The 24,726-nt window shown below is 57.3% G+C and overlaps 1 protein-coding gene across 1 annotated transcript; it reads right to left on the reverse strand.

Annotated features, from left to right (window-relative positions):
* Nucleotides 1-20,068: 20,068 nt before the first annotated feature.
* FOXL3 (forkhead box L3) lies at nt 20,069-21,386 on the reverse strand. The gene is made up of 3 exons (XM_068524919.1): nt 21,280-21,386; nt 20,788-20,956; nt 20,069-20,479 (listed from the first exon to the last, which is right to left on the reverse strand). Exons 1-3 carry the CDS (start codon nt 21,384-21,386, stop codon nt 20,069-20,071), a joined length of 687 nt encoding a protein of 228 aa, XP_068381020.1.
* Nucleotides 21,387-24,726: the final 3,340 nt, after the last annotated feature.

A 24,726-nucleotide genomic window follows, 5' to 3' on the forward strand; every position in this document is an offset into this window, starting at 1 on the left:
CTTCATTACCAAGGAAACGTGCCTGTTCCTGAGAGCAGCCTGAAGGTGCCAGGGCTTCGGCCCTGCAGGGCAGCCTCCGACCAGTGACAGACAGCGTCCAGGACGAGCGGCCCGAGGCTTTGTGCCCCGTGGACGTGGACGGTGCCGAGGGCCCGACGCCAGCTCCTCGTGGTCACCCACACTGGGAGGCCCTGTTCCCGCTGTCAGAATCTGTGCATCAGCAGATGATCTGACACCCCTGCCTCGTCCTACTCTCGACACCACTGTGCTTCCCAAGATGCTTCCTGAAGCCCCTTGGGGACCCTGACTGAGGAAAACCAGAGCAAGAACTGTGTGTCCGGCAATGCCTCCGTGTTCGGAGAGGGCTTCCCGCGTCGCCCGGGATGGCATCAGGGCCTCCTTGAGTCTCCTGGGAAGATGGGGGCCTGGTGGGGGTGGAGATCTGGGGGGAAGAAGCATCCCTTGGTCACCCTAGCGGCCACACACACTCTCTGAGTGCCTGCTGTTTGCTTGGCTCTGAGCTGGGACGCCGCAGTGAGCACGGCGGAGAGACCTTTGCCCTCGAGGGGCGTTGGGGGTCACACGCGGTAGGTCAGAGGGCTCAGAGGGTTCTGAGGACAGGTTCTGTGAGAGCTAAGCTTCTCTTAAAGCCGTGCTGAAGTGAGAGGAAGAAACCCTGGACTGCGGGGTGTCAGAGAGACAGAGCGGGAGCCTGGGGGTGCATAGGCTCAGGACAGCGGCCGAGGTGACAGTCATTACTGGGCACATCGTCCATACCTGCTGCGCTGCCAGGTGCCTTACAGCAGGTCTCCCTTTGAAACCCTCCCAGCCCCCCTGCGAGCCCCTTCTGCCGAGTGGAGAACAGGCTGGGGAGGGGCCTTCCCTGCTCCATGAGGCAGCATGGAACCAGGGGTGACCAGTGCCCAGCCAGGAGCGCCCAGAGGACTCCCAGGGACGCCACCCCAAGGCCAGCATGCGCTCTGGACACTGCCGCCCTCGCCGCCAGGATGGCAGGTCCTGCTGAGGCCTGCCTTCCCGAGACCTGGGGAGGTGTGCAGGTGAGTGAGATGGACCCCCAGCTCTGCGGCTCGGGGAGTCAGCTTCCCTCTCTGGGCCTCAGTTTCCTCATCTGTGAAAGGGGCCAGCAGTTCTGTAGGAGCCGGGCTGCCCAGCCAGTCACCTCTGGAGGGCGTGGGGCCCATCTCCTGCCGGGCAGGTCGGCCCCCTGGGACACCCCGGAGAGAGCGGGCTCTGGCGGTTTGGGCCCCAGGCGTCTCCTGGCCCCGCAGATCTGCCCAGGGTCTGGCCAGGCTCACGAGGCCTACTCTGGTGCTGCTCTGTCCCTCTGACCTGCTCAGAGCATGGGTGTCCCCGGGATGCCCCATCCGGGCGGGCCCAGCGCCCCCAGCCGTCCAGCCGGTCGGGACGCCCCGGAGCCCTGCGTCCTGCGTCTGTCGGTGCCTGTGAGCACAGCTGCCAGCCTGAACCTAATTACTGAATTTGCACTAATTCTCATGCCATTAATACACGCTGCCTAAAATAACACTGCCTAGAAAACGAACTTGTCTGTGACACTATTTTTATCATTTTTTGAGGAAAAAAAGGGGAGTCACGTTGTCAGAACTTCCAGCTGTTTCCCATTTCTTTCCCTTTATTTGCTGTTTGGTGCTAAACTTGGAGACGGGATTCTGGGTGAACATTAAAGGGACACCAGCCCCGGTTCATGTGTCAGACCGGATGCTGTGTCCCCTCCCCCACCCCCCGCCCAACATTCGTTGGTGGACGAGGGTCCGCCCCCTGGGGTGCCCACGCCTGGTTCTGTGACGAGCTCCTGACACAGGCTGCGTCCACCCACGAGACCCCTGCATGAGTGCCCTAGCATCGAGTCCTGTCCCTGGGGGCCACTGGGCATCGAGGCAGGGACCCCAGAAGTGCTGAGGCATCAACGCATCAGGAGTGACCCTCGGCCGACAAGGAAAGGGAGTTGTCCACAAATACAGTCAAGCCTGCAGCCGCCTCCCCTGCCCCCTGGTGGCCCACTCGGCCTCCAGCAGGTCCGGGGCTGGAGCAGTAATCTCTGTGAACAGCCCCCTCTCTCCGCCCCCTCCCACGGGTGTGGGTGTGGAGCAGAGGTCACAGGGCCATTTTCCCCGGGCTGTGGGACAAATTTCAGGCCAGCCCAGCCCTGGCTCCCTGGGGACAGCACAGAGCCTCCGGACTCTCCCTGGGGGTTGCTCTGAGCGCGTGTGTGCATCCGTCAGAGGGCCCCTGTGTGCACACGTGTGTGGACATGGTCCGCGTGCATCCCCGTGTGCAGGTGTCCTAGTGTCCACCAGCTCCCGCGGACGGCTGGACGCCTGTATGCACACACACGTCTGCATGCGTGTGGGGACAGGACGGTGGCGTGGGACAAAGTGCCCCTGGAGACCCACACATGACACGCTTCCAAGCTGTCTCCATTGTCATGTCAGCTGAATATCTCCAGCTCCACGCCCAGGAGCACGCTGTCTCCTCGCTGCTCGCAAACCCCGGCCAGACTTCCAAACCGCTAGGCAGATTTCGAGTCCCTTTTTTTAGCTGCCGAAGGAAAAAAAATAAGTAAACACAAATCTGCTGATCCCCGTCTGCCTCCTCTTCTGGAGAATTTAATTTCTGAGCTTTGATCTGATACCAGGACCTGGAGGACTTGTTATTTCTAAATAATGAGCTAAATGCCTGTGCTCCGAGCCTCAACTTTTCTGGTTTGAGGAAAAATACGACTTTCCACAGAAACTCTTTGATGCGGCCAGTGGCGCTGTCCACACAGGAATGAAAAGGAGTTTCAGAGGGCCGGTGGTGGTGGGAGGGGACAGGCCCTCACCGGGCCCAGCCCACGTGGGAGGGATGGGGGTGGGAGGGCCACTTGGACCCTCTGCCCCCTTCCTAGGGGCCTTGCACTGTCTAGCTCCACCTGCAAGATGTCAGGGACTTATGGGGGTGAGAGAGCCCCCCAAGGCAAGGATGGATGGGGTATCCAGGATGAACCTTGGAACCCACTGCTGTCCAGCTGGGGGGCTCCCGGGCCGCCTCCCCTGGGGGCTCCTTTGGAGGAAACCCTCCTACCAAGTTAGTGCCTCAAACCCAGGTTGGGGCAGGACCCCTGCTCTAGAGGAGGGGCCTGCAGGCAGGGCAGGCCGCCGAGGGCTGTCCCTTCAGGTGGCACCTCCGGAGAGTCAGGGGACAGCTTCCCTGGGCAGACACGGTTCTGCAGGCACGCAGCCGGCCTGTGAGTCGAGGCAGAGGGCAAGACACAGCGTCCTGGGCAGCAGGGCTTGGGGAGCGGACGCGGGCTGGTCCTCAGTGACGCAGCCTTCTCCCTGTGCCCCTCAGCCAGGCGCTCTCCTTGGGATCCAGAGCCTGCCCCGTCTTGTATGTGGAGGTCCAGGCTTGGTGTCGGGGCATGGGGGCTAGTCCGAGCCCAGGGTCCTCTGTAGAACACCGGCTGCTTCTTCCTGCCCCCGGAACCACTGGCACCTGCAGGACGGCCATACTTTCCCTGGTAAATGATCATTCCAGGTCAGGGCTGGGGTGAGCCTGGGGCCCCCTCCCCGCCTAACCCAGATTTCACACTTCAGATGGCGTTTCCCCTGGAGAGCAGCCCCACGAGCTGCAGCAGGCCTGTGCCCAGAGGTCAAGAAGCAAAGGCTGTAGGCCATTCGCCCTGTAAAGAGCTCTCGGGCAGTCTACAAAAAACACCTGGCTGTTCTTGGGGCTTCGGCCTGAACCTGGTCCACACAGCATCTGCTGGCAGAACCGAAGCCAGGCCGGCCGAGGGCCTCGCGGAGCCGGGGCTCGGACAAGCGCCGAAGCAGAGTGTCCCCGCCGCCCTCCCCTTGCCCCAGATGGCAGCCCTGACCCCCGAACTCACACCTGTGGCTGCCTGACCTGGCCTTGGACCTAATAGTCATGGGCCCGGGTCCACTCCTGGGCCAGAGTGGGGTCGGGAGGCACCTAAAAAAGAAATTAAATTATTGAATTAACAGGTAGTACAGTAACATGGTCCCAAACTCCAGGCAGGTTTGGCAATAGCAAGGAGCCCAGCAGGAAAATGAATGAAATCCAACAAGTGTGGGCCCGTCAATGACAGCATGTCAGCATCAGTTCGTTATTTGTGCAGAGACACTCGTGGGATGTTAGTAACAGGGAGACTGCCAGGTGTTCAGGAACTCTGTACCGTCTTCACAATTTTTCTGTAAATCTAAAAATATGCCAAAATAAAAGGTTTATTTAAGGAAAAGTTGGGTGGGGGCTGCCATATGGGACCCTGCCTGTGTCTTGGGCAGCTGTGCCTGTGTCTCCTGCTTTAGCTGCATCTCTGGGGGAGGCCGAGGCCGAGGGGCGTCAGAGGCCATTGTCCTAACGCAGAGGGAGGAGAAGGTCCCGTAGAGCGGCCGGCGGGGAGTGGTGGTCCAACCCCGGGCGTTTTCTGAAGGTGAAGGCTGACAGCGGAGGCCCGGCCTTGCCTGCGGAGGAGGATGGAGCTGGTGGGCGAGAGACCGGGCCGGTGTGAGCTGGATGGGGGTTCTGTCCCAGGTGCGTCCTGACATCCTGGAGACCACGTCGTCTCCTGGACCAATGAATCCAGGTTGGGGAGATGTCTTGGGGCCCAGTGGGTGTGCACCAGGGGCACCTTCTCCAGTCTGTACCCCCAACACCACAGGCCGACACTCCCGCCCAGAGCGAGTCTCCCGGAGGTCCTGCGGTGAGGGCCTGGCTGCAGTGGGGCCCTGGACGCCGGATGGAGCCACCCCAGGGGAGAGCTCTGCTCAGACGGGACCCCACGCCCCCGTTTTCTGCCACACTTGTCCTGGCCACGAAGGCAGCTCTGACAGCTTCTGGCAGATACTTTCTCCGACCTGGTTGATTAAAGCCAAACCCAGACTCTTCATTCTTTTTAAAAATTGTGTTTCATTTTATGGGCCTATTATGATTTATTTAGCAATTCCCTATTAATGGGCTTTTGGTCATTATAAATAACGGTGCAGTGAATAACTGTACAGAAACCATCTCACCTGTGCAGCCACAGATATGGGGGAGGTTAGGCCTGCTGGGCCAAGAGATGTCACCTTCAGGAAGGCGACATCGAAGCGAGAAGAGGACGGTACAAAGGAGCCGCTGCTTGGGGAGGGGTCTGGGGCCCACAACACACCTGCTGGGTCAACGGGGATATGTCCAACAGAACGAGACCCGCACATGACTCAACCACAGACAAACACCTCGTGTCCAGCTCAGCTCACACAGATAAACGTGGAGAATTCCGGAGGCTGCCCAGCCTGGCCAATCAGATAGGGCTGCCCCTGAGTTACCGTGTTGGGAAATGACTTAATAGAATCTCGCTTGTTACTGATTAATTTTGTTTGATGTGGGAGGCTGCACGGATTTTTAACAAGCACCACTTGTGACTGCAGACCAACCAAAGCTTCCAGAATCATGAAGTGCATTTCAGTGTATTTTAAAAAAACACAGGGCGCAGCCGGCCTGCCCAGCACTCCTGGGCTGGTGACGGGACGGCTGTGGAAGGAAAACCTGGGGCTCCTGTGAACTAACAACATGGGATTAGAGATCCATTAGGGCCTCTGTCTGCTCCATCAATCTCCAGCCCAGATACGTCTTTGCCTCCCACCAAGAGGTGGAGGTTTTAGCCTGTATAGTCTAGAGGATTGAAAAGGAGAAGATAAAATAGAGAAAATTCCAGAGGCTCTAAAGCCAGGGGAGACCCTTGTGCTCCTGCCATCTGTGCCATTCTGCTCCATCCTTTACAAAGAGGCTGTGATGACAGCCAGGCAGCTAGACTGGGTGCTGGATCCTGGGGCTGTGACGGCAGTTCCTACCTGCCCCGGTCTCACACAGGAACAAGCGCGAGCCTCTGTCTGAACTGCGCCTGGAGCAAGCTTGGTTGTGGGCAGTGGTCACTTCCAGGGGCCTTTGGAGGCTTGGCCATATGTGCCTGCTAGCTTGTGGGCAGAGCAGAGGGCTGGCCAGACTGGTGGTACAAAGCACACCAGACAGATAGTCTCCCAATGCCTGGAGCACCCAAGAGAGCAAGTACAACGACGGAAACCAGCTGCAGCCGCAGCCAAGGGGAAGTACGTCAGTTAGGATGCATTGGGCCTCAAGTAACAGAAAAGTCAGCTGGGACTGCCTTAACTAAGAGGGTCGACTGGCTCACGGTACTAGAGGTCCCTGAGCAGGTCAGCTTTCAGGGCTGGTTTGATCCAATGGCTCAACAATCCTGTCAGGGCCCCAATTTCTTTCCATCTCTGTCTTCTGCATAGTCAGCCTCATTCCAAATCCAGTTCTACCTCATGAGCACAAAATAGCTGCTCCAGTTCCAGATTTCACATCCAAACACCACCCTGCCCAGAAGGAGAGAAAATGTGTCTGTGGCAGCAGTCCACACAGGGAATCAACCTGACTGGACCCCTTAGGTTACATGTCCATCCTCCAACAGGTACACGTGGCAGGAACGTGTGATGGATACAAATGAACTATGGCCCCCCTCAGAAGAGGGGGTGTGGGCAGCTTGGTCCCAAGCAAGGGGGCTGTGGGCACTGGGGATGGGGAGGGAGGATGGATGCTGGGTGGGCAACCTCGAATGCTCAAGACAGCGCAGGTGGAGCTGGATCTACACCATCGCAGGGCCAGACGAGGGGAGCCTGCATGCTAGGGCAAGGCATTTGGGTTTTTTGAATTTTTTAAAAGATTTATTTATTATTTATTTATTTTATTTATTTTTGGCTGTGTTTGGTCTTAGTTGCGGCACGCGGGATTCATTGAGGCCTGCGTGATCTTTCGTTGCGGTGCACGGGTTTCTCTCTTGTTGTGGCGTGCGGGTTTTCTCTTCTCTAGTTGTGGTGCGCTGGCTCCAGGGCATGTGGGCTCTGTACTTTGCAGCACGCAGGCTCTCTCGTTGAGGCGCGCAGGCTCAGTAGTTGCAGTGCGTAGGCTTATTTGCCCCGTGCCATGTGGGATCTTAGTTCCCTGACCAGGGATCAAACCCATGTCCCCTGCATTGTAAGGCAGATTCTTTACCACTGGACCACCAGGGGAAGTCCCGGCATTTAGGTTTTATTTCCAAGAAACCTGAGAGCTAGAAGTGCCTTGGGGGAGGGAGGGAGGCCCATGCAGGCCAGTGTCCCGAGCTCACCTGGGGAGGAGGGGCTCCTGCCAGAGCTGAGCCACGAGGCCCCAGAGGCCAGGCTTGGTGTGTGTGGGAGGAGGTGGGGGGCACAGGAAGAGGGCTGGGTTGTGGGGGGGAGCTGGCATTCCTACTACTAACCGGATGCCCAGCCAGCTCGGGTGCCTCCTCTCTACATGTCCTGTCCTCACAGTCGCTTGGCAGGGTGGGCGTATCTGCCATTCCCATTTTGCAGACGTGGAGACCCAGCCATGGAATGGGCGGTTTTCGAGATCACACAGCCACTAAATTGCACTCAGGATTCGAACCCAGATCTGCCAGACTCTTCCCAACCTGCCACTCGGTACAGGCAGGCAGCTTCTCCCAGGGAGGAGGGCTGAAGACCAGACTGAGGCTTCCACATGGAGGACAGAGGGCTGGGAGAGAGGCCCTGGGCCAGGCAGCGGACCAGCTTGGCTTCCAGGGCCTTCGCTTTCGAGGCAATGGGAGCAAACCAGTGGCCTGGCCCACACGGGAGCCTTCCTGAAAGACGGAAATGGGTCCTGCCTGGGTTATCTCTGCCTTCCTGAGAGTGCCCCCACCCAGGGCCCTCCCCTCAGCTCTGGTGCTGGTGCATCACTGCTGGGACAGCCCTGCACCCGTGCCCTGCAGCTGCTGGTGTCCTGCAGACTCCTGGTTGGTTCACTCTTACTACAGTGTTAGTGGCTGATGGCGGCTTTCCATGGACTTTCTTTAACATTTATGGGCACACCTTTAAAACCAGAGGACACTAAAAGTGTGCCCCTGACCAGGATCTGGGGGCACACCCCCAAACAGCCCCACCCATGTTCAAAATTTCTCCAACATTCCTGTTTTGTTAAATAGGATTTCATGGAAATTCTGCCTTCTATTCCAGAGGGCATCTGTCCTTGTTTAGGACAAAAAACTAGGGGGACTGGTTAGAGTCAGTCTGATTTCCAAACTCCATGGCTCCCTCAAAGGGGCACCTGGGTACCACCTTCCAAGGTCTCCCTCAAGGCAGCAGTGCAGGGGCTCCTCCTCGCGCCGGCTAAGAGCCCTGGCCTGAGGTCTGAGCAAGACCCCTCCCCAGACAGGATGGGAATAACTGGGCTTCAAGTTCACTCAAAGACCCTGAAAAGGTATTTGGGGACAGCTGGGGGCAGGGGGACATGAGGGCAAACAGGAGCTGGACACCTGGATCTGAATCCATGCCCGCTTCTCAGGGTCGGTCTCCTGTGCATCTCATGGGCAGCTGTCCTATAGGACCCCCATCAGATCACAGTGAGGGGGGCTGGGTGGGACGGGCGAGGAGCTTGGCTCAGGGGGAGAGCCCACGTGGGCCTGGATCACAGCCCACCCGCCCCTCGGTTTCTCTGCTTGTGCCCCAGGTGTCCCGGTGAGACGTTTCTCTAAGTGCTGGTGTAAACGGGGTCTCTCCATAAAGACGTCAGGAGAACAAGAGTGTCAGGTGTTTAGAAAGGCCTGGCCGTTGATAAGCCCACTTGACTGGTAGAGCCCACCTGCCCCCACCCTGCCCCCCGCGCCCAGGCGCCATCATCCACCGCACCAATTTCTTTTCAGGAGGTGGTCCTGGAAGACCGTGGACCCCAAACCTGGGCACCTTTCAGTTGGGGGCGTGGCCTGGGCCACGGGGCGGGGCCTGGATCTGGGGAGGGCGGGGCCCAGATCGCCACCCTCCGCACCCGACACCCTCACCCCAGGCTGCCTGCTCTGTGGACCGGCCCATCCCTGGCTCTCTGCTGCCACCTGGTGGCAAGGCGCGGGCGTGCACCCTCTGGGCCTCGCCTGTGAGAGATGCGGATGTCGAGTATTCAGGCACCCTGAGGCCGATTCGCAGGATCGCAGGTGGGGAGAGGGTGGGGGTGAAGGGGAACCTGCCCGCTCCACAAAGGCCAGGCTGGCTCAGCTTCCGTGCCCGGAGGGGTCCTTGCCAAGGGCATCGCTACCTGCGGTGTGGAGCCACCTGCGCTGCACCTGGAGAGCTGAGGCGGGCTTTGCACCACCACCCGCTCCCCGCGTTTTACAGCTGGGGAAACGGGCTCGGGAGGCCACCGTAGCGCTTCCCACGGGCTGCTGCTACGGCCCGTCGCTGTTCTGGCGTCTGGGGACAGCCGCGGGGGAAGGGCTGGTCTGTGGGCGGAGCGTGTATTCTAGTGGGGGATACGGGTGAACGCCAAAATATGGTAATATCGTGAATACAACGCAACATCATAAAGCATGCTGGGAGTGCCGTTAAAAACCAAGCGAAGGGAGAAGACAGCGCTGGGTCGCGGGCAGGAAGGCCACTGGACTGACCGCGGCATTGAGTGGAGACTGAGTGAGGACGGGGACTGGGGATCATTCCAGGCCTGGGGACAATTCTCCAAAAGCCCTGGGCAGGAGCAGCCAGGAGGCCGCGTGGCTGGAGCCCAGTGGGCGGCGGAGGGGGCGGGGGATGAGCGGAGCAGCCCTTGCCTGGTGGGGGTGAGGTCTGGAGCTGAGCTTTGTTCTGGGTGCAGGAGAGCCTGGCTGGGGCAAGGGGGGGCGGCAGGGAAAGGGGTGGGCCTGGCGTGTTTCCAGCGGGCCCACTCTGGCTGTAGGTTGGAGGACGGCTGGAGTGTGGGCCGGCAGCAGGTAGGGCACTTGCTGCCTCAGGTAAGCGAGGTGGGGCGAGATGAGGGGCGTGGGGAGAAGGCTGTACAAAGGAGCCGCGTTCGCTCAAAGGCTGAAGGTGCTGCTGTGGGCGGAGGCAGGAAGGGTCAAGGCCACCTCCCAGGTGTCAGGCCCGATCACCCACAGGTGTGACGGGCACAGGGCCAGGTGACGTACTGTGCATGGCCCCACTTTGTGAGCCTCGTGTCACATCTCGTGCATTATCTCATCCATTTGGTGCAATAACCGGGCGTTCCGTGCCTTATCGCTCTTGGTTGGCACGACAACCCTGTGAGTCAGGACTATGGCCCCAATCTCGGGCACAAGGAAGCCAACGCTCAGACAGCAACACACGTGCGGTTTCTGTGACCAGGGGCGCTGAGCAGGGCTCTCACCCATCTTAGGTTGTGTGTGTGCAATCCTAAAATTAAGATATAATCCACATAACACAAAATTCACTGTTTTAAAGGTTACAGTTCAGTGGTTTTTAGCGCATTCACAGTGTTGGATAACCATCACCACTATCTAATTCCAGAACATTTTCATCACCTCGAAAAGAAACGCCACATCCCCAGCCGTGGCCCCCACATCCCCACTCCCTCCTTCCATGGCAACCACCGATTCGCTCTCTGCGTCCATGGACCTGCCGGTTCTGGAATCGCACAACACACAGCCTGTTGTGACAGCTTCTTTCACTTGGCATGTGTTCCAGGCTCACTCACGTTGTAACATCACTTTTCATGGCTGAATAATATTCCACTGTATGGATAGAGCACATTTTGTTCATCCAGTTCACCCACTGGTGGACCTGTGGGTGATTTCCACTTTTTGGCTCATGTGAGTCAAGCTGCCATGAACGTTTGTGTACAGGTATCTGTTTGAGTCCCTGTTTTCCATACTTTGGGTATATTCCTAGGAGCTGAGCATCTTTTCGTGAGCTTCTTGGCCATTTGTACATCTTCTTGGGAGAAATGTCTGTCCAGATCCTTGGCCTATTTTTGAATTGAATTATTTGTCTTTTTATCGTTGAATCCTAGATCAGATTTTAAATCCCACTGCCTCTACCTCCTGGTTGAAATTAGCTGGGCTTGCATAAAATTACGGGGTGCTTGGCACACGGTGGTCTCCAGCAGAGAAGAGTGGTCTGGGTCGCAGTGTGGCAGCTGGTGGTACCTTAGGGCCAGGTGAGGGGGACGAGGAGGAGCCAGTGGCTGACAGCCCCCACTCCTTCCCTTTTGACTCCTGCACCCTTAGCACGGGCCCCGGCCCCCAGCCCTGCCCCACCATCGTCCCCTCCCTCAGGACCTGTGACGTGAGCTGCTGGCTGGGTTCCCCCGACCTTTGTAACTGGGGCCTCTGAGGCCTCAGCCTTCTCCCCGCAGAGCTTCCCTGCTCACAGCTACTCCTCTCCCTCCTCAGATGTCCTGGAATCAGGGAGGGCGTCAGCTCCCCGGCACGTAACACACGCGGGAGAGGGTGGGGACAAGGCCCCTGCAGCTGCACAGCTGGCGCTGCCCCCGCTCAGCCTCTCACCCGCCCCGTGACCTTGAGCCCTCACCTGGGGCAGGGAGCAGGGGATTGACGCCCAGGCTGGTGTGAGGCTCCCCTGAGATCAGGCAAGTAACAGGACTGGGACACAGTAAGACCTCAGTATGGAGGGTCCTGCCATCACAAAGTTCTCAAATTCTCTTTGGAGGACGCCAGGCCACACAAACAAACAGGCGAATGCGAGGTCGAAGGCTGCGTGTCTGACTCTGCCATGATCTCGCGGAGCCCGGCAAATATTGACGATGGCTCCCTGGGGTGCGCAGAGCAGGACCCGATTTGTGCAGCAAACATGGGGTAGAATTATAGGTCTGTGTCTGCAGAGAAAGGAGTGTGTGGTGTGGCACATAAAGTGTTCAGGGCAGCTGCCTTTGGGGTTTGGGATTGTGGGGAAGTGGGTGAGGTGGATAAATTATCCAGAAACACCCACCCACTTCTTCTGTGGGAGGGGTCCTTCCTGGCCCTGGACTTGGGGTGTGGGCACGTGACTTGCTTTGGACACGGGATGTCTGCGGACCTGGTGCCTGCAGAGGACTTGCAGCTGGGCTGCCCTCTCGCACCTCTGCTGCCATCACATCACAGAACGAGCTTCCTCCAGGCGGTCTGAACCCCAGAAAAAATGCAGTTGGCAGCCTGAGCCCAGCCTGCCCGGGGGTGGGGCGACACGAGCGCAGTTCAGCTGGAGCATAGCCGCTGGCGTGCCCAGCTCCGCTCTGCGCTGACGGCTCGAGCTACTGAGTGTCGGGGTGGCTGTTTCTCAGCATTATCAGGGCAGGAGCTGACGGATACAAAGGGAGAGTGAGCAAGGGGCCCACTTTTTACTTTACATCAAAGTATTTTAAGCAAATATGTTATAGTTTACAATAAAAAGAGGTGTCATATAGAGACCCCCAGGGTGGTGGCGGGTCGGGTTACATCCAGCTGGCCCCCATGCCCCTAGCTCACTAGTCTGTGAGCTGCTCAGGGCACCTCCCGCCCTTCCTGGCAGCAGCCCCGGCTGAGACCGGCCACCGCGGGTTGGTCACTGGGTAGGACGCCTGAGACGCTGCTTTAGAAGTGATGGGTCTGGACGCGGGATTCAGGGTTTTCTCAACTGGTGGATCTGTTTTGGCAAATAGTCCTTGGCTGTGATTAGTTGTATGCGGGGAGTTACTGGGCTTTCTCTGGGCTTCTCCTCGATGCTGAGAGCTGAAGGATGTGCCTCCAGGCGAGAAGCCACACCTGGAACCCAGGCTCAGCTGGGGGCGTTGGCGCTTCTCTGCTGCCTCTAGGTAGACTGATCAGGAAAAAAGGACGATGTCAGGAATGAGAGAGGCGACATCATTGCAGAGTCTATGACTAGTAAGAGGATACAAAAGGGAGTATTAGGAACCATTTTTATAAATTGGACAACATATATGAAATGGACAAATTCCTTAAAAAATCGGAAACCACCACAGCTTATTAAAGAATAGATAACCTGAATAGCCCTATATTTGTTAAATAAATCAAATTAGTGGTTAAAACCCTTCCCGCACAGAAAACTCATGTGGCTTCACTGGTGAATTCTACGAAAATTTAAATTCTACACCAATTCTCCATGAAATTGAGAAGGTGGGAATATTTTCAAACTCATCCTACAAGATCAGATCAGCATTACCTTGAAACCAAAGCCAGACCATGTCCTTAGAGGAAAACTGCAGCCCAATCTCTCTTATAAACATAGAGATGAAAAGTCTAAACAAAAAAATCAAATTGAATCCAATATATATAAAAAGAAAAATATATAATGACCAGTGGAGTTTATCCCAGGAATGTAGGGATGATTTAAGATTTGCAATCAATGCAATCAACCATATTAACAACATAAATTGGACGAAATCCAATATCCATTCCCAGTAAGACCTCTCAGCAAACTAGGGAAAAAACCGAACTTCCTCAACCTGATAAACAACATTTATTTACAAAATAAATGTAAATAAATTTACAGCTGGGTTCACACATCACAGTGGAAGATGGAATTCTTTCCCCTCAGGATCAGAACAAGGCAAGGATACCCACTCTTGCCACTTCCATTCAACATGGCACTGGAGGTTCTACCCAGTACAAAAAGGCAAGAAAATAAAGTGCATCCAGATTGGAAGTTACGAGATAAAACTCATAATTTATTCACTGAAGACATGGTCATCTATGTAGAAAATCTGATGGAAACTACAAAAAGCTAATAAGTGAGTTTAGCAAGGTTTTGGAATTCAAGATCAATATACAAAAATTAATTGTATTTCTGTAGACTACCAACAAGCAATCAGACCTTTAAAATTTTAAAATACAATTCATAGTAGTATCAAAAATATGAACTACTTAAGATGTCAGTTTTCCCGCAATTGATCTATGGCTTCAACACTATACTAATCCATCACAGCAGGTTTCTCATAGCAATTTACAAACTGATTCTAAAATTTATTTGGCATTTCAAAGGCTCTAGAATAGCCCAACCAACTTTGAAAAAGAAAAGCAAAGTTGTGAGATTAACACTCCGCACTTTCCATACGTATTTTAAAGCTATAGCCATAGATACAGTGTGGTATTTGTGCCGAATAGACAAGCAGATCAATGGAACAGAACGAGAGTTTAGAAATAGACCCATACACGGACAACTGATTTCCAACAGAGACATCAAAATAATCCCACAGGGAGAGGGAATTAATGGTGCTGAAATGACCCTATCGGGAAAATAAACTTTAACACATTCCTGATGCCATACCCAAAGCTTAATTCAAGATGGAGTGTATAACTAAGTGTAAAGTATAATACTGTGAGCTTCCAGACCAAACTGTAATATAAGACGTTTATAACCTGGGGTTACCGGAAGGGCAGTGGGGAAGGGTTCCTGGATGAGGCAGCCTGGGCACAAACGTGAGTTAGCAAGGCTGAGAGCGAAGGCGCCCAAGGCGAGGGCCTGACGTTTGGCCCTTTACAGGGAGCAGAGAGCTGGGCCGCCAGGCACACTCGGCTCGGAAAGCTGGCAACTCCCGGCTCTGGGTCGGGGAGCAGGACATGGTCATGGTCTCTTGAGGCAGAGAGAGGGGAAGGGGCCTCTTTTATTTACTGCAGTTGTAGAAATGCTAAAAAATGAAGAATTATTTTTTTTTAAATGGAGTAAGTGGCCAAACAGGGCTGCGAGTTTTAAGAGTAGTTTTAATGCTTACGTTTAACAATGTTTAATACCGACTGCAAAGCGTCATCTCATTTGGAGATAATATAGAAAGTGTACCTGCAGCCCTTTGCAGACGTGAGGCCCGGAGCCCCGACATCCTGCCACGGCTCAGGCCCTGCGCCCGATCCTGGCTGTCCGAGGCTGCCTGGAGGCCCTGGGGAGGGCCTTGGCCCCATTTGGAGTGTCCTGCGTGAGGCTGGCAGCCACAGGCAGACAGAAGGCACTGGGGCCTCGACGGAGCAGGGCAGGAAACAGGCTGCATGGGGAAGTCTGGGGGAGGAAGGCGTCTGCTGAGCTTTCTGTCAGGCTCCTCGGGGACGATCCCAGGATGCATGTGCTCTCGGGCCATTTGGAAAGTTCTCGTGGCCTGACCCCGTATTTGTGACGCGTCCTGGATGTCCTCAGCACCAGCAGACCCGGGGCCTGAGCGCCGGGCACACACTCCCACCTGGGGGGCAGCAGAGACTTGCGTCTGGAGTGAGGGGCCATCAGTCTGGGGATGTTGCGGACACGGTTTTTCCGAGGTTCCGTGAGCAAGGCCCAGTGCTTGGTCCTGCCCCAAGTTATGCCTCAATCAGTGTTAGAAGGCGTTTGACATTTCCTTTTGATTTATGCACCAATCTTTACAACCGGCAGCTCTGATCACGTTCATCAGCTGTGGGTGCCCCTCCTCTGAGAGCACGTCTCACCGCGTCCCGCTGAGCGGCTCCGGGAAACGGGGCTCACCACGGAGACCCCAGTGGGACCCCCACCAGCCACTCCACAGAGAAGCTGTTCCTGCAAGACCTGGGGAGCTGCCAGGCACCTTTGCTTTGCATACACGTTTCTTGGCACAAGAAGGAGCGGAAAAGATGTTGATGTGACACACACTCACGCGTGTACACTGGTGTGTGCACACACTCTCGTGTGCACACCCGTCTGAACACACTTGCAGGCGTATGCTCTGCTCAACCATGCGCACACGCAATGCACACTCATCCACACCCACGTGTGCACACTCACCAGGGCTCACAGAAGCACACCTGGCAGACACACACACATGGCCCGTGCACGCCCAGTGTCCAGACACACACAGAGCACCCCAGGTGGGGAACCCTCTCTGCTCCCAGTGGTCAGGGCCCAGGGCAGACAGGACTTCCCGTCACACCCGGTGGACGCAGCGATCCCACTGACGGTGCCCTTGGCCTGGACCAGTATCTGAGGGAGGCGACGTGCTGAGCCCCTGACCCTTCCCCGCAAAATGCACCAGGCCTTCCTCCTGTGTCCCTCCTCTGGCTGAAATGCCAGGCTCCCTGCGTGTGGATGGAGTCCAGGCTGCCGCAGAATCAGTGGCGCAGAATCAGTGGCGTGGCCTCCCCAGGCTTCTTGTGGGGAGCAGACCCTCCTGTCCCCGTCACCTGAATGAGGCTCTGTCATCCAGGATGCCCGTAAGTGGGTGGGGGGGGGGCAGGCGGTGTCACCCTCAGGAGCCTGGCCCCTCAAGCCTCGGGCTTTGCTGCGCCCGCCATGTCTCCCACACCGAGAGGCCCTGGGACTTGCGGTCTGTGGCTCCCCATCTACATTTGAAGGGATGGAGGCAGGTATGAAGCAATTAATGGCAGGAATGGATACAGATCCCCTCACCATCTGGAGCCCAGTGCTTTTCGTGGGTGTCTGAAGAGACAGCTGGTCTGAACCCTCTCTTCTTGCCCCCAGTTCAGGGACAAACAGTGTGGTCTCTTGGATCGTGGGTCCCTGGGCTTGGTGGGGCAGAGGGCACACATCAGCTGCCCCAGAGGACGGCGGGCTCCTGGGTGAGAAGTGTGGATGGAAAACCACCACCTGATGGGCAACAGGGTGAGGCCCGGGCAGGAACCCAGGAAGGGAGGACCCATCCTCCCGCCTCCCCACTCGCATCCCGCACAGAGCCAAGCAAAGTCGGAGGACGGAGAGCTCCAAAGCTCCCACTCCATTTCCGCTTTTTGAAAACGGCACAGCCGCGCAACCTCTCTCAGTTTATTATAAATCTAATACTGGGAGTTTCAGCTGAGTGAACTCACGTCTTGTTTGGACTCTGGGCCTGAAGTCGCCTAAAGCTGGGGAAACGTAATTGCACAGCCGCACGTGAGGACAGTTAATTTGTCCTCAGCGGCAGCCTGACAAGCTGTGCCTTCGGTTCTGGGGAACCGGTTTCTCCAGAACAGCAAGGCCCATTTCCATAAGATGCACTTGGTATTTTTAACAGGATGAAAACAAGCAATTTTGCAAATGTTTATGGACTGTTAATTTGGCCAAACGCAGAAGCAAATCCAGGTAACAGACTGTCCTTCCTGGGTTCCTCTTGAAGTCAGGCCTGCGGGCCTCACACCAGGCTGACCCCCGTGGTGGGGGGCGAGGGCAGTGCTGACTCCCGCCTGACTAGGGGGGGCGGAAGGTTAGTCTGCTCAGGGGTCCACACCCTCGAATTCCCAGATTCGGGTCCCTGGCACTTGCTCAGGGGTCGAACGCTAGTGGACGCAGTGAGTGGGTGGAGGGGCCCGGAGTGTGATTACCTCTAACCTCCTGGCCAGAGGGTGTTACCTCCTTCTCAGCCAGGCATCCTGGGCACTTGGAGTGGGGAGGGGGGGCCCAGGACCTGCCCCCCTGAACCTCAGTTTCCCCATCTGTGAAATAAGGCTGTGTGTCTGCCTGTCGCTGCTCACAGGGCTGCTGGAGCTGGCAGGACAAGGCCACTCGTGTTTACATATAGGCTTGGCAGTCGAGGGCTCTGGAAAGGGGAGCCACCCCTGTGGGGATGAGGGGAGGCCGCCGGAGGGGGCATCCACCCCCCCCCTTGGTTGTCATTACCCTGTCCTCCCCTCAGCCCTGCAGCACCCAGCTTGGGTGCAGGCCCCTCGCTCGGCCGGCTGCTCTGAACAGGGACACCCCACGGTCCATGGGCGGGATGCCGCACAGCCCGGCAGCCTGCTCCGCACAGCGGCAGCTCGCACGCGTCTCCCACACGCAGCCCCCCGACTTTGCTAATGGAAACCTGGTGATCCATGACGCGTGTGGCCGACATCTGCTTGGGGTAATGTGCTGGTGATGTACGTATCGGTGATCAATCAGCGGATTTGCAAGAGAGGCATAAAGTGTTTAATTATAATTGCGTTGGGCAGGTGTGGCTGGTGGAGGCGACATTTGAATAGGTCAGGCCAGCCCTCGCCCCGCTGTGTTGTTGGGGATTAAATGCCATTCACTCTGAGGGCTGGGAGGCTTTCTGAAGTCGCAAGGTGTCACACGCTGGCAAATTGAAAATGTCCCTTTGCTTCTAAAAACATGATTGATATCCTTTGCAAAACAAATGCTACACCTCACAGTACACAGATCTCGCGGCCCGGTGCCGCCCCGTGGCTGCGGCCGCCGTGGGCCTTTGCCCAGGAACGTGTGCAGGGAGGCCTATCCGAGGCCTCCTCCCACTCCAAGGCTGGTGCCTCCAGATTGTCTGCTCAGGGCAAAGCGTCTTCCCATCTCAATGAGGCTTGATCACCAGAACGAAACTCAGGAAGAGAACTCGAAAGGTAAAATGAAACGTTATTTGCTCAGTTGGTAGCAGAAAAATATATCTTCAGATACTCTATATGCCGTATACTTGTGTATAGAACCACCTGTATCCTGTCACCACCTGAATTATACCTGGTATAATTTAAAATGATGCTTTCGGCACAACTGACAAGGGGGTATAAGTAAGAGGAAGGAGACAGACATAACACATGCCCACGAGGCACACGCATGCACACACGTGCATGTGACCACGGCACGGAGGAAGCCGTATGTTAGCAGCCTGACCCCGGAGTCACACGCCTGCGTCCTGGACCTGGGCCTGCTGTGCTGCAGGTCCCCGACTTGTAGATGGGATGAGGGGAACAGGGCTGGGGTGCTGGCCAGCGGACAGTTGGCACTGGGGGCTCAGCACTGTGCCTGGCCAGCCCTGAGAGCCCACAGACACTGGCTGCTTCCCCAGCAAAGAGTGCTGGCGTGGGTGTTTGCGAAGGCACGGTGATCTCCACGTTACAGACCCTGGTCCTCTCCCATTGACAGAGGCTGCCTTTGGCGGCCTGGCCAGGCCGAGAGGACGCTGGCGGAGCGAGTGGGCACATCACCGCCAGTGCCCCTCTCTGGAGTCAGGGCTCGGCACCTCACATGAGTTACCCCCCTCTTCTCAAACCAGTGAAAGGAACACGTGGGGTTTCTATTTACAGGGCGGGTGAAGGAAGGAATACTGTGATTTAATGAAATGCCCAGCCTTCTGAATCAGACGCGACGCCGAGTGTAAGCGTGTATTTTGCGTGATTCAGCCTGTCTAGGCTGCTGCCTGCCTTCATCTAGCCCCAGCCCCAGTTTCTCCGAGTCCGATAAAGCAAGACTGTATTTCCCAGTCGAGACAGCCGGCCTCCTTGGGTGTGTTTTTGCCGTTTACAAAATTAGCCAATCATTGTCACCTAGTGAATCAGATTAGGTGTAATCCATACTAATGTTCAAATTAAGTCAGGGAAAGCAATTAACTCTGCAAAAAAGGGCTGGTGAAAAATGACAAGGTTGGTCAAATAGTTTCAGTGTGCATAATTGTGTTTTTTAAATGCCCATCTTTACACGGTAATTAAATCATTTACATTTCAAATGGATGCACCCACCTCCAATGCTTGTAACTGTGCACTCCCTAACCATACACCTCACAGTGCAGCGGGAATTTACCAGCCGTCTGCCTCGGAATGTCTGCTTTCTCGGGAAACCAGCTGGATGGACTGTGCCAGAATAGGGCTTACTCCCTGCTCAGAAGAATCAAGAAAAGTGTGCTTTGCCCCCATGCTGTCCCAAATTTGGACCTCCCTCCCTTCCCCCTCCCACCCTTCCTTCCTTCCTTCTTTCGTTTATAAAAAGTACACAGAAGTTTTAAAACAATCATCAAATATTCTGCCCACAACACGAGATGCATTTGTCACTTCCAATCACATTACCCATAACAGGGACACAGTCAGAAACCTTGGGCCACATTCACGGGATTGATTAATAGCTGACTCGACCGTCTGCACTTTATTATTATTGCTTTCAGCTCTAAAGGAAGATGCCCACCAGCTTCACTGACTGGACACTTAGCTCACCGGCAGCTTCGTGCGCATCCGTCTGTGAAGCAAACACTCCAACGTTACCTTGACTCTAAGTGAATGTGACCCTGAACCCACGTTCTTAGTCCTCAAGCAGGATCACCCGGTGAGTCTAGAGCAAACCCTTAAGTCGTCAAACGGGAACCCGATGGGTTTCATCTGAAGGGATAAAGCCACAAAATGGAAATGAGTGCCTTTCATCAGATCACCGTCTTTCCCTCCAACCTAGGCTGGTTTCGGCGTTCAGCCTGAGTCTGTGGAAGTCTGTGGGATGTGGCAGAACCTCATTTCTCCATTTGAGGTGGGCCCAAACCACCCAGAAGACCCCAGACTGATTGGCTGCCAGCCCCGGAGGGGGAGCAGCCTCAGCCCCTCTCACATCGTCCAAAGGTGAAGGTTCATTTGCTGGGCCTCCAGCCGAGGGTATCTGCCCGCCTGCGCGTAGGTCGACCTGAGCCCGGGAAAGGGGTCGGGGGCGGAGAGGATGTAGTCGATGCTGAACTTGATGTCCCTGTGTGCCTCCCTCCCCAGGGCGGCGGGGCTGGCTGGGGTTGGGGCCTCGCGGCGGGGGACGGGGTTCCCCCTCGCAGTGGCCGGCTCAGGGGGACCCCGGGGCGCTTCCGCGTCTGCCGCGCGCGTCCCCCTCGCCTCCTCGCGCTTGGGGCCGCGCCGCCGCCGCCGCCGCCGGTAGTTGCCGTTCTCGAAAAGGTCCAGTAGCGACTCGCAGCCGCCGGCGAAGGTCCAGTAGTTGCCTTTGCCCTTCTCGTGTCCATGGGTCCGCGGCACCTGTGCGAGCGAGGGGCTCAGCGCCCGGCTGGCTCCCAGGTGCGACCCGCCCGCCGTGCGCGCTCACTCGGGGCCACTTAGGGTGAGCCCTGGGCAGCCCTGGAACGACGCGCCCCGGCCTGGGGTTGGGGGCGTCGCCTGGTGAGCCGGCGGAGGCAGCCCAGTTTGCTAGGAATGAACTTTCCAGCCACCGCCGCTGCAAAGTACACCCCCGCTCCCCCCGCCAATCAGGGCTGACTCGGTCCAGGTGTCGCAAGGCCTGGGACCCTCAGGGGCCGCTCGGGGGCGGGGGCGGGGAAGGGGCTCACCTTGACGAAGCAGCTGTTGAGGGACAGGTTGTGGCGGATGGAGTTCTGCCAGGCGCGCTGGTTGGCGCGGTAATAGGGGAACTTGCGCATGATGAAGTCGTAGATGCCCGACAGGGTCACCTTGCCCGTCGGGCTCTGCTGAATGGCCATGGCGATCAGCGCGATGTAGCTGCAAACAGGGGCGCTCAGGCCAGGCGGGCGCCGGAGGCGGGACCCCGGAGCGCGTCTGGAGTCTCCCCCGCCTGCCCTTCCCGGCCGGACCCGCTCTGCTCTGCCTTCCCGCAGGGCGCCGAGAACTCCCAGCGCCGCTCTGCGCAGACCCCAGAAGCTCTCCCTCACACCTGGGGGTTCCCCGGGGAGGGTGGAGAAGCTTCTCGGCTACCTCCAAACGTGCGGACGAGAAGAGACCCCTGCCTCATCCCAGGCGGGTCTTGGCCCCCTCGCGGAGGAAGGCCGCTGTCCCCTGCGGCCCCGCCCCGGCTCCGCGGTCACCTGTACGCCGGCCGCGTGAGCCGCTTCTCCTCGTCCGAGCTGCCCGCGGGGTAGTCGTCGGCGTCGTAATTGAAGCAATTGTAGGGATACTGCGAGCTGTCAAACATCGTGGTGCGCCAGGCGCCTGCGGGGCCGCCGCTGCCGCCGCCTCCTCCGCGCCGCCCGCCGGCGCTCCAGGTCTGCGCGGAGGTTCTCCCTGGCGCGGCGCAGCAGCGTCTGAACTGCCGGCTGCTCTCCTCCTGAGCTGGGAACCCAGGTTTCTGGGGTTCCCCCGCCCGCCCCCACCCCGTCCTCTCGCATCCAATCCCGGAGCAGGGGAGGCCCCAGTCACCGGTAGAGCGGCCGAGGGGAGCGGAGCGGGCTCGCGGTGGGCCTCTGACCGGCGGCAGGAGGAGGGAGCCGTGCGCTGGGTGGACCGACGGGCGGGGCGCCCACCGCCACCGCTCCGGCCTGATGCGCCTCGCGCTTCCCGCGCTGGCCCCCAGGCTTCAGGGCAGAGCTCGCTGGGTCCCCCAAGCCTGGACCCACCCTGAGACATGTAGGTTCTTCCCTGGCTCCTGGCTCCCCAGAGTGGGCTCCTGAGCTGCCAGGAGCCAGGCCACAGAGAGGGCGGGGGCTATCGCCCCCTCCCCACCAGGCTCTGCACCTCCGGCCTGCAGCCCCAGAGCAGCAGTGGTCCAGGGTGTGTCCTGCCTGGACACTGGGTCAGAGCCGGGCCAGAGACACAGGGTCCAGCACATCCTCCAGCGCCCTGTGTCCCCGATGCACTGTCTCTCACTGTCCCTCCTCCAGGGGCCCGGTGCGGGGCTCTGAGCCCGGTGGCCACCTGCTCTGTATCCGGCTCCTGTGGCCTGGGGTGAAGAGCTTGCACCTCTCAGCCAAGCCACTGTTTCACTGGTCCCTTCTGGGGGGGATTGGGCCACGGGTGGGGGCATGTGGGAGAGAAGACAGGGGTAGGACGCTTTAGGAAGAAGAAGTGAGGTGGGATCTTAAGGGGTCCCCTTTGTTTCAAGTTGGACGTGCCACCCAAAGGCATTTCCATGAATAATCCACAGAATTCCGGCCATGAGCCTTGTCTGTGAGTCTGCCCAAGGCCAGGACACCTGGATAGTCTTCCAGAAGATTTTACCTTCCAAGCTGCACCTGTAGCTCTGAAATGACCTGTGCTCAGTCCAGCCCATTGGCCCAGGAGGGCCTGCTGCTGCCCACCTTGCTGAAGAAGAGTGGTGGGCCTGCTGGGGTGGGGCGCGTCCAGGTCCTGGGGCCCCCGGGGCAGCTATGCCAGCGCCCTTCCCGCTTTGGCTCCTGTTCGGGTGGGATCTGAGGTGCACTCGGGCTCAGATGCATTCGTTGGCTCCACAACTTCCTCTCTACCAGGTGTCAAAATTTAAAATGCTGGAACGTGAGAACAGAAACCGGTACAGCCCTCGGGAAAACATTTTGGTTGTTTCTTTAAAAACTAAACTTGCAACTACCACGCGCCCCGGCGGCTGCACTCTTGGGCGTTTATTCCAAGTGAAGACTTAACTTCACACAAGCACTTGTGACACGTGTTCATAGTGGCTTTATTCCTCTTTTCCCCAAACTGGAATCAGCCCAGATGTCCTTCAACAGGGAAGCACTGGACAAGCTGGGGTCCAGCCACATCAGGGGCACCACCAGCAGCGCAGAGGGACCAGCGGCTGATACAGCTGAGACCTGGGTGAAGCTCTGACAGAGGCAGGTCTGCACAGTGAAAATAGCAGGACTCCTACCCTCACAGCAGTAAAACCTGAAATCTGCACAATCACGACTCTTCTTGAATCTGTCAGAGAACTAAGGTTTCAGGGCAACAACTCAAGCCCCGGGGGACAGGCCCATCAGAGGAGAGCGGGGCTGAAGGCCCACCTGCCTGCAGCAGGCGGGCGGACAGGATGGTGAGTTGCTGAAGCCACGCGAGTGCTGGCGGGAGAGCCCAGAGCCCTGACAGGACAGGTGGAAGCACGCCCTGCTCTCTCGTGGACCGGCTCTCTCAGGGACCTCACTGGATGCACGGGAGGAAGAGAGGGAGCAGGGGACCGTCTGGAAAGGTCTCCTGTGCGCCAGGCCTGGGGGTGTGGAATCGCACAGCTCCCTCCCGGAACAAAACAGAATCTGCCCAGGCAAGGTGACAGCCAGCTGTTGCCCCGTCCCAGAGCTGCTGCAGGTCCTGAGACAGGGAGGAGCTTCTGAAGCATTAAAGAGGGGACGGTGGAGGAAACAGCTCCATTTGTTCACTAGTTTAATTGAATAGAAAATGAAGGCTGGCTGGTTAGAAAACCTCCCAAACGTGTTTTGGTTTCCTAGGCTTCTGAAACGTGCTTGACTTACTTCTGAAAATAACATTAATTTGGGGCCCGGCAGTGAGAAGGAAGGCTTCTCTGGTCTTTAAGCCAAAAATTCCCTCCAAATACCACTAATACTGGCAGCACCAGCTGCAGTCACAGGCCAGCAGTGTTCTAAGATTCTTTATGCTTTTTACGCTCACTCACTTCTCGGGACAATCCTGTGAGTCAGGCCTTTTGTTTAGTCCCCTTTACCGGGACGGAGAGGGCAAACGGCTCGCACGAAATCACAGCACTCGTGTGGGGTGGAGCAGGATTTGAACCCAGGCCCTTCAGGAAAGGACGCGACAGCAGTTCCAGGGGTTGGGAGGCGGCCTGCGGGAGCTTGCACGCCTGTCCACCGGGAGGCCTATACGAAGATGTGGGAGACCAGCCGGAGGCGGCTGCAGCCTGTCTTTGGGAACAGTCCTGGACCCCAGCAGCCCTCACCCAGCATGTCTAATGCAGAAACGTCACAAACGGTACAAGAGGAGGCTGTGTGGGGGGGGGAAGACGGGACTCACGTGATTGCTATAGCGTCTTAGAAGTTACTCATACGCTTTTGTGTTTCGTAGTTAAAAGCTGTGTTTGCTACAGAAAGTTTATAAAGTAGAGAAAGGTGAAAAAATAAAAATCCTCACACATGGCAGCTCTCCCCCTTCACAATAGGTCCAGAGAGAGGGGCAGGAGCCCGGGGTGTCCTGTAGCCCAGCTTTGGCCGTGACCTGCTACCACTCACATATCCTATTGGCCTCAAAGACAATTTGGGCACCTGGCGGCGGGGGCTCACCCGGCGTGAATATCAGGAGGTGTGGACCCCTGGGGGCCTGCTTGGGGGCTGCTACCACACACGGGGAATTGGGAACCCTCGACCCCAACGGCGGGGACTGCGTGCGGTCTGCAGAGGATCAGAAAGGCTGGAACGATGGGCCGGGCCAGCCTGGATGCAGGGCCGGGAGGGCTGTGCCTCTGTGGAAGCTGACCATTTCAGTGTCAGGAGAGCAGGCCAGGGCGGAGGGGGCTGAACCAGGCAGAGCTGCCGGCCTGTATGTGCTGGAGCTGTGCTCTTTTTGTCCTCACGTGGCTCCCAGTCTAGTGGGAAGTG

Source organism: Eschrichtius robustus, chromosome 16, assembly GCF_028021215.1.
Source record: "Eschrichtius robustus isolate mEscRob2 chromosome 16, mEscRob2.pri, whole genome shotgun sequence".
Lineage (NCBI taxonomy): Eukaryota > Metazoa > Chordata > Mammalia > Artiodactyla > Eschrichtiidae > Eschrichtius > Eschrichtius robustus.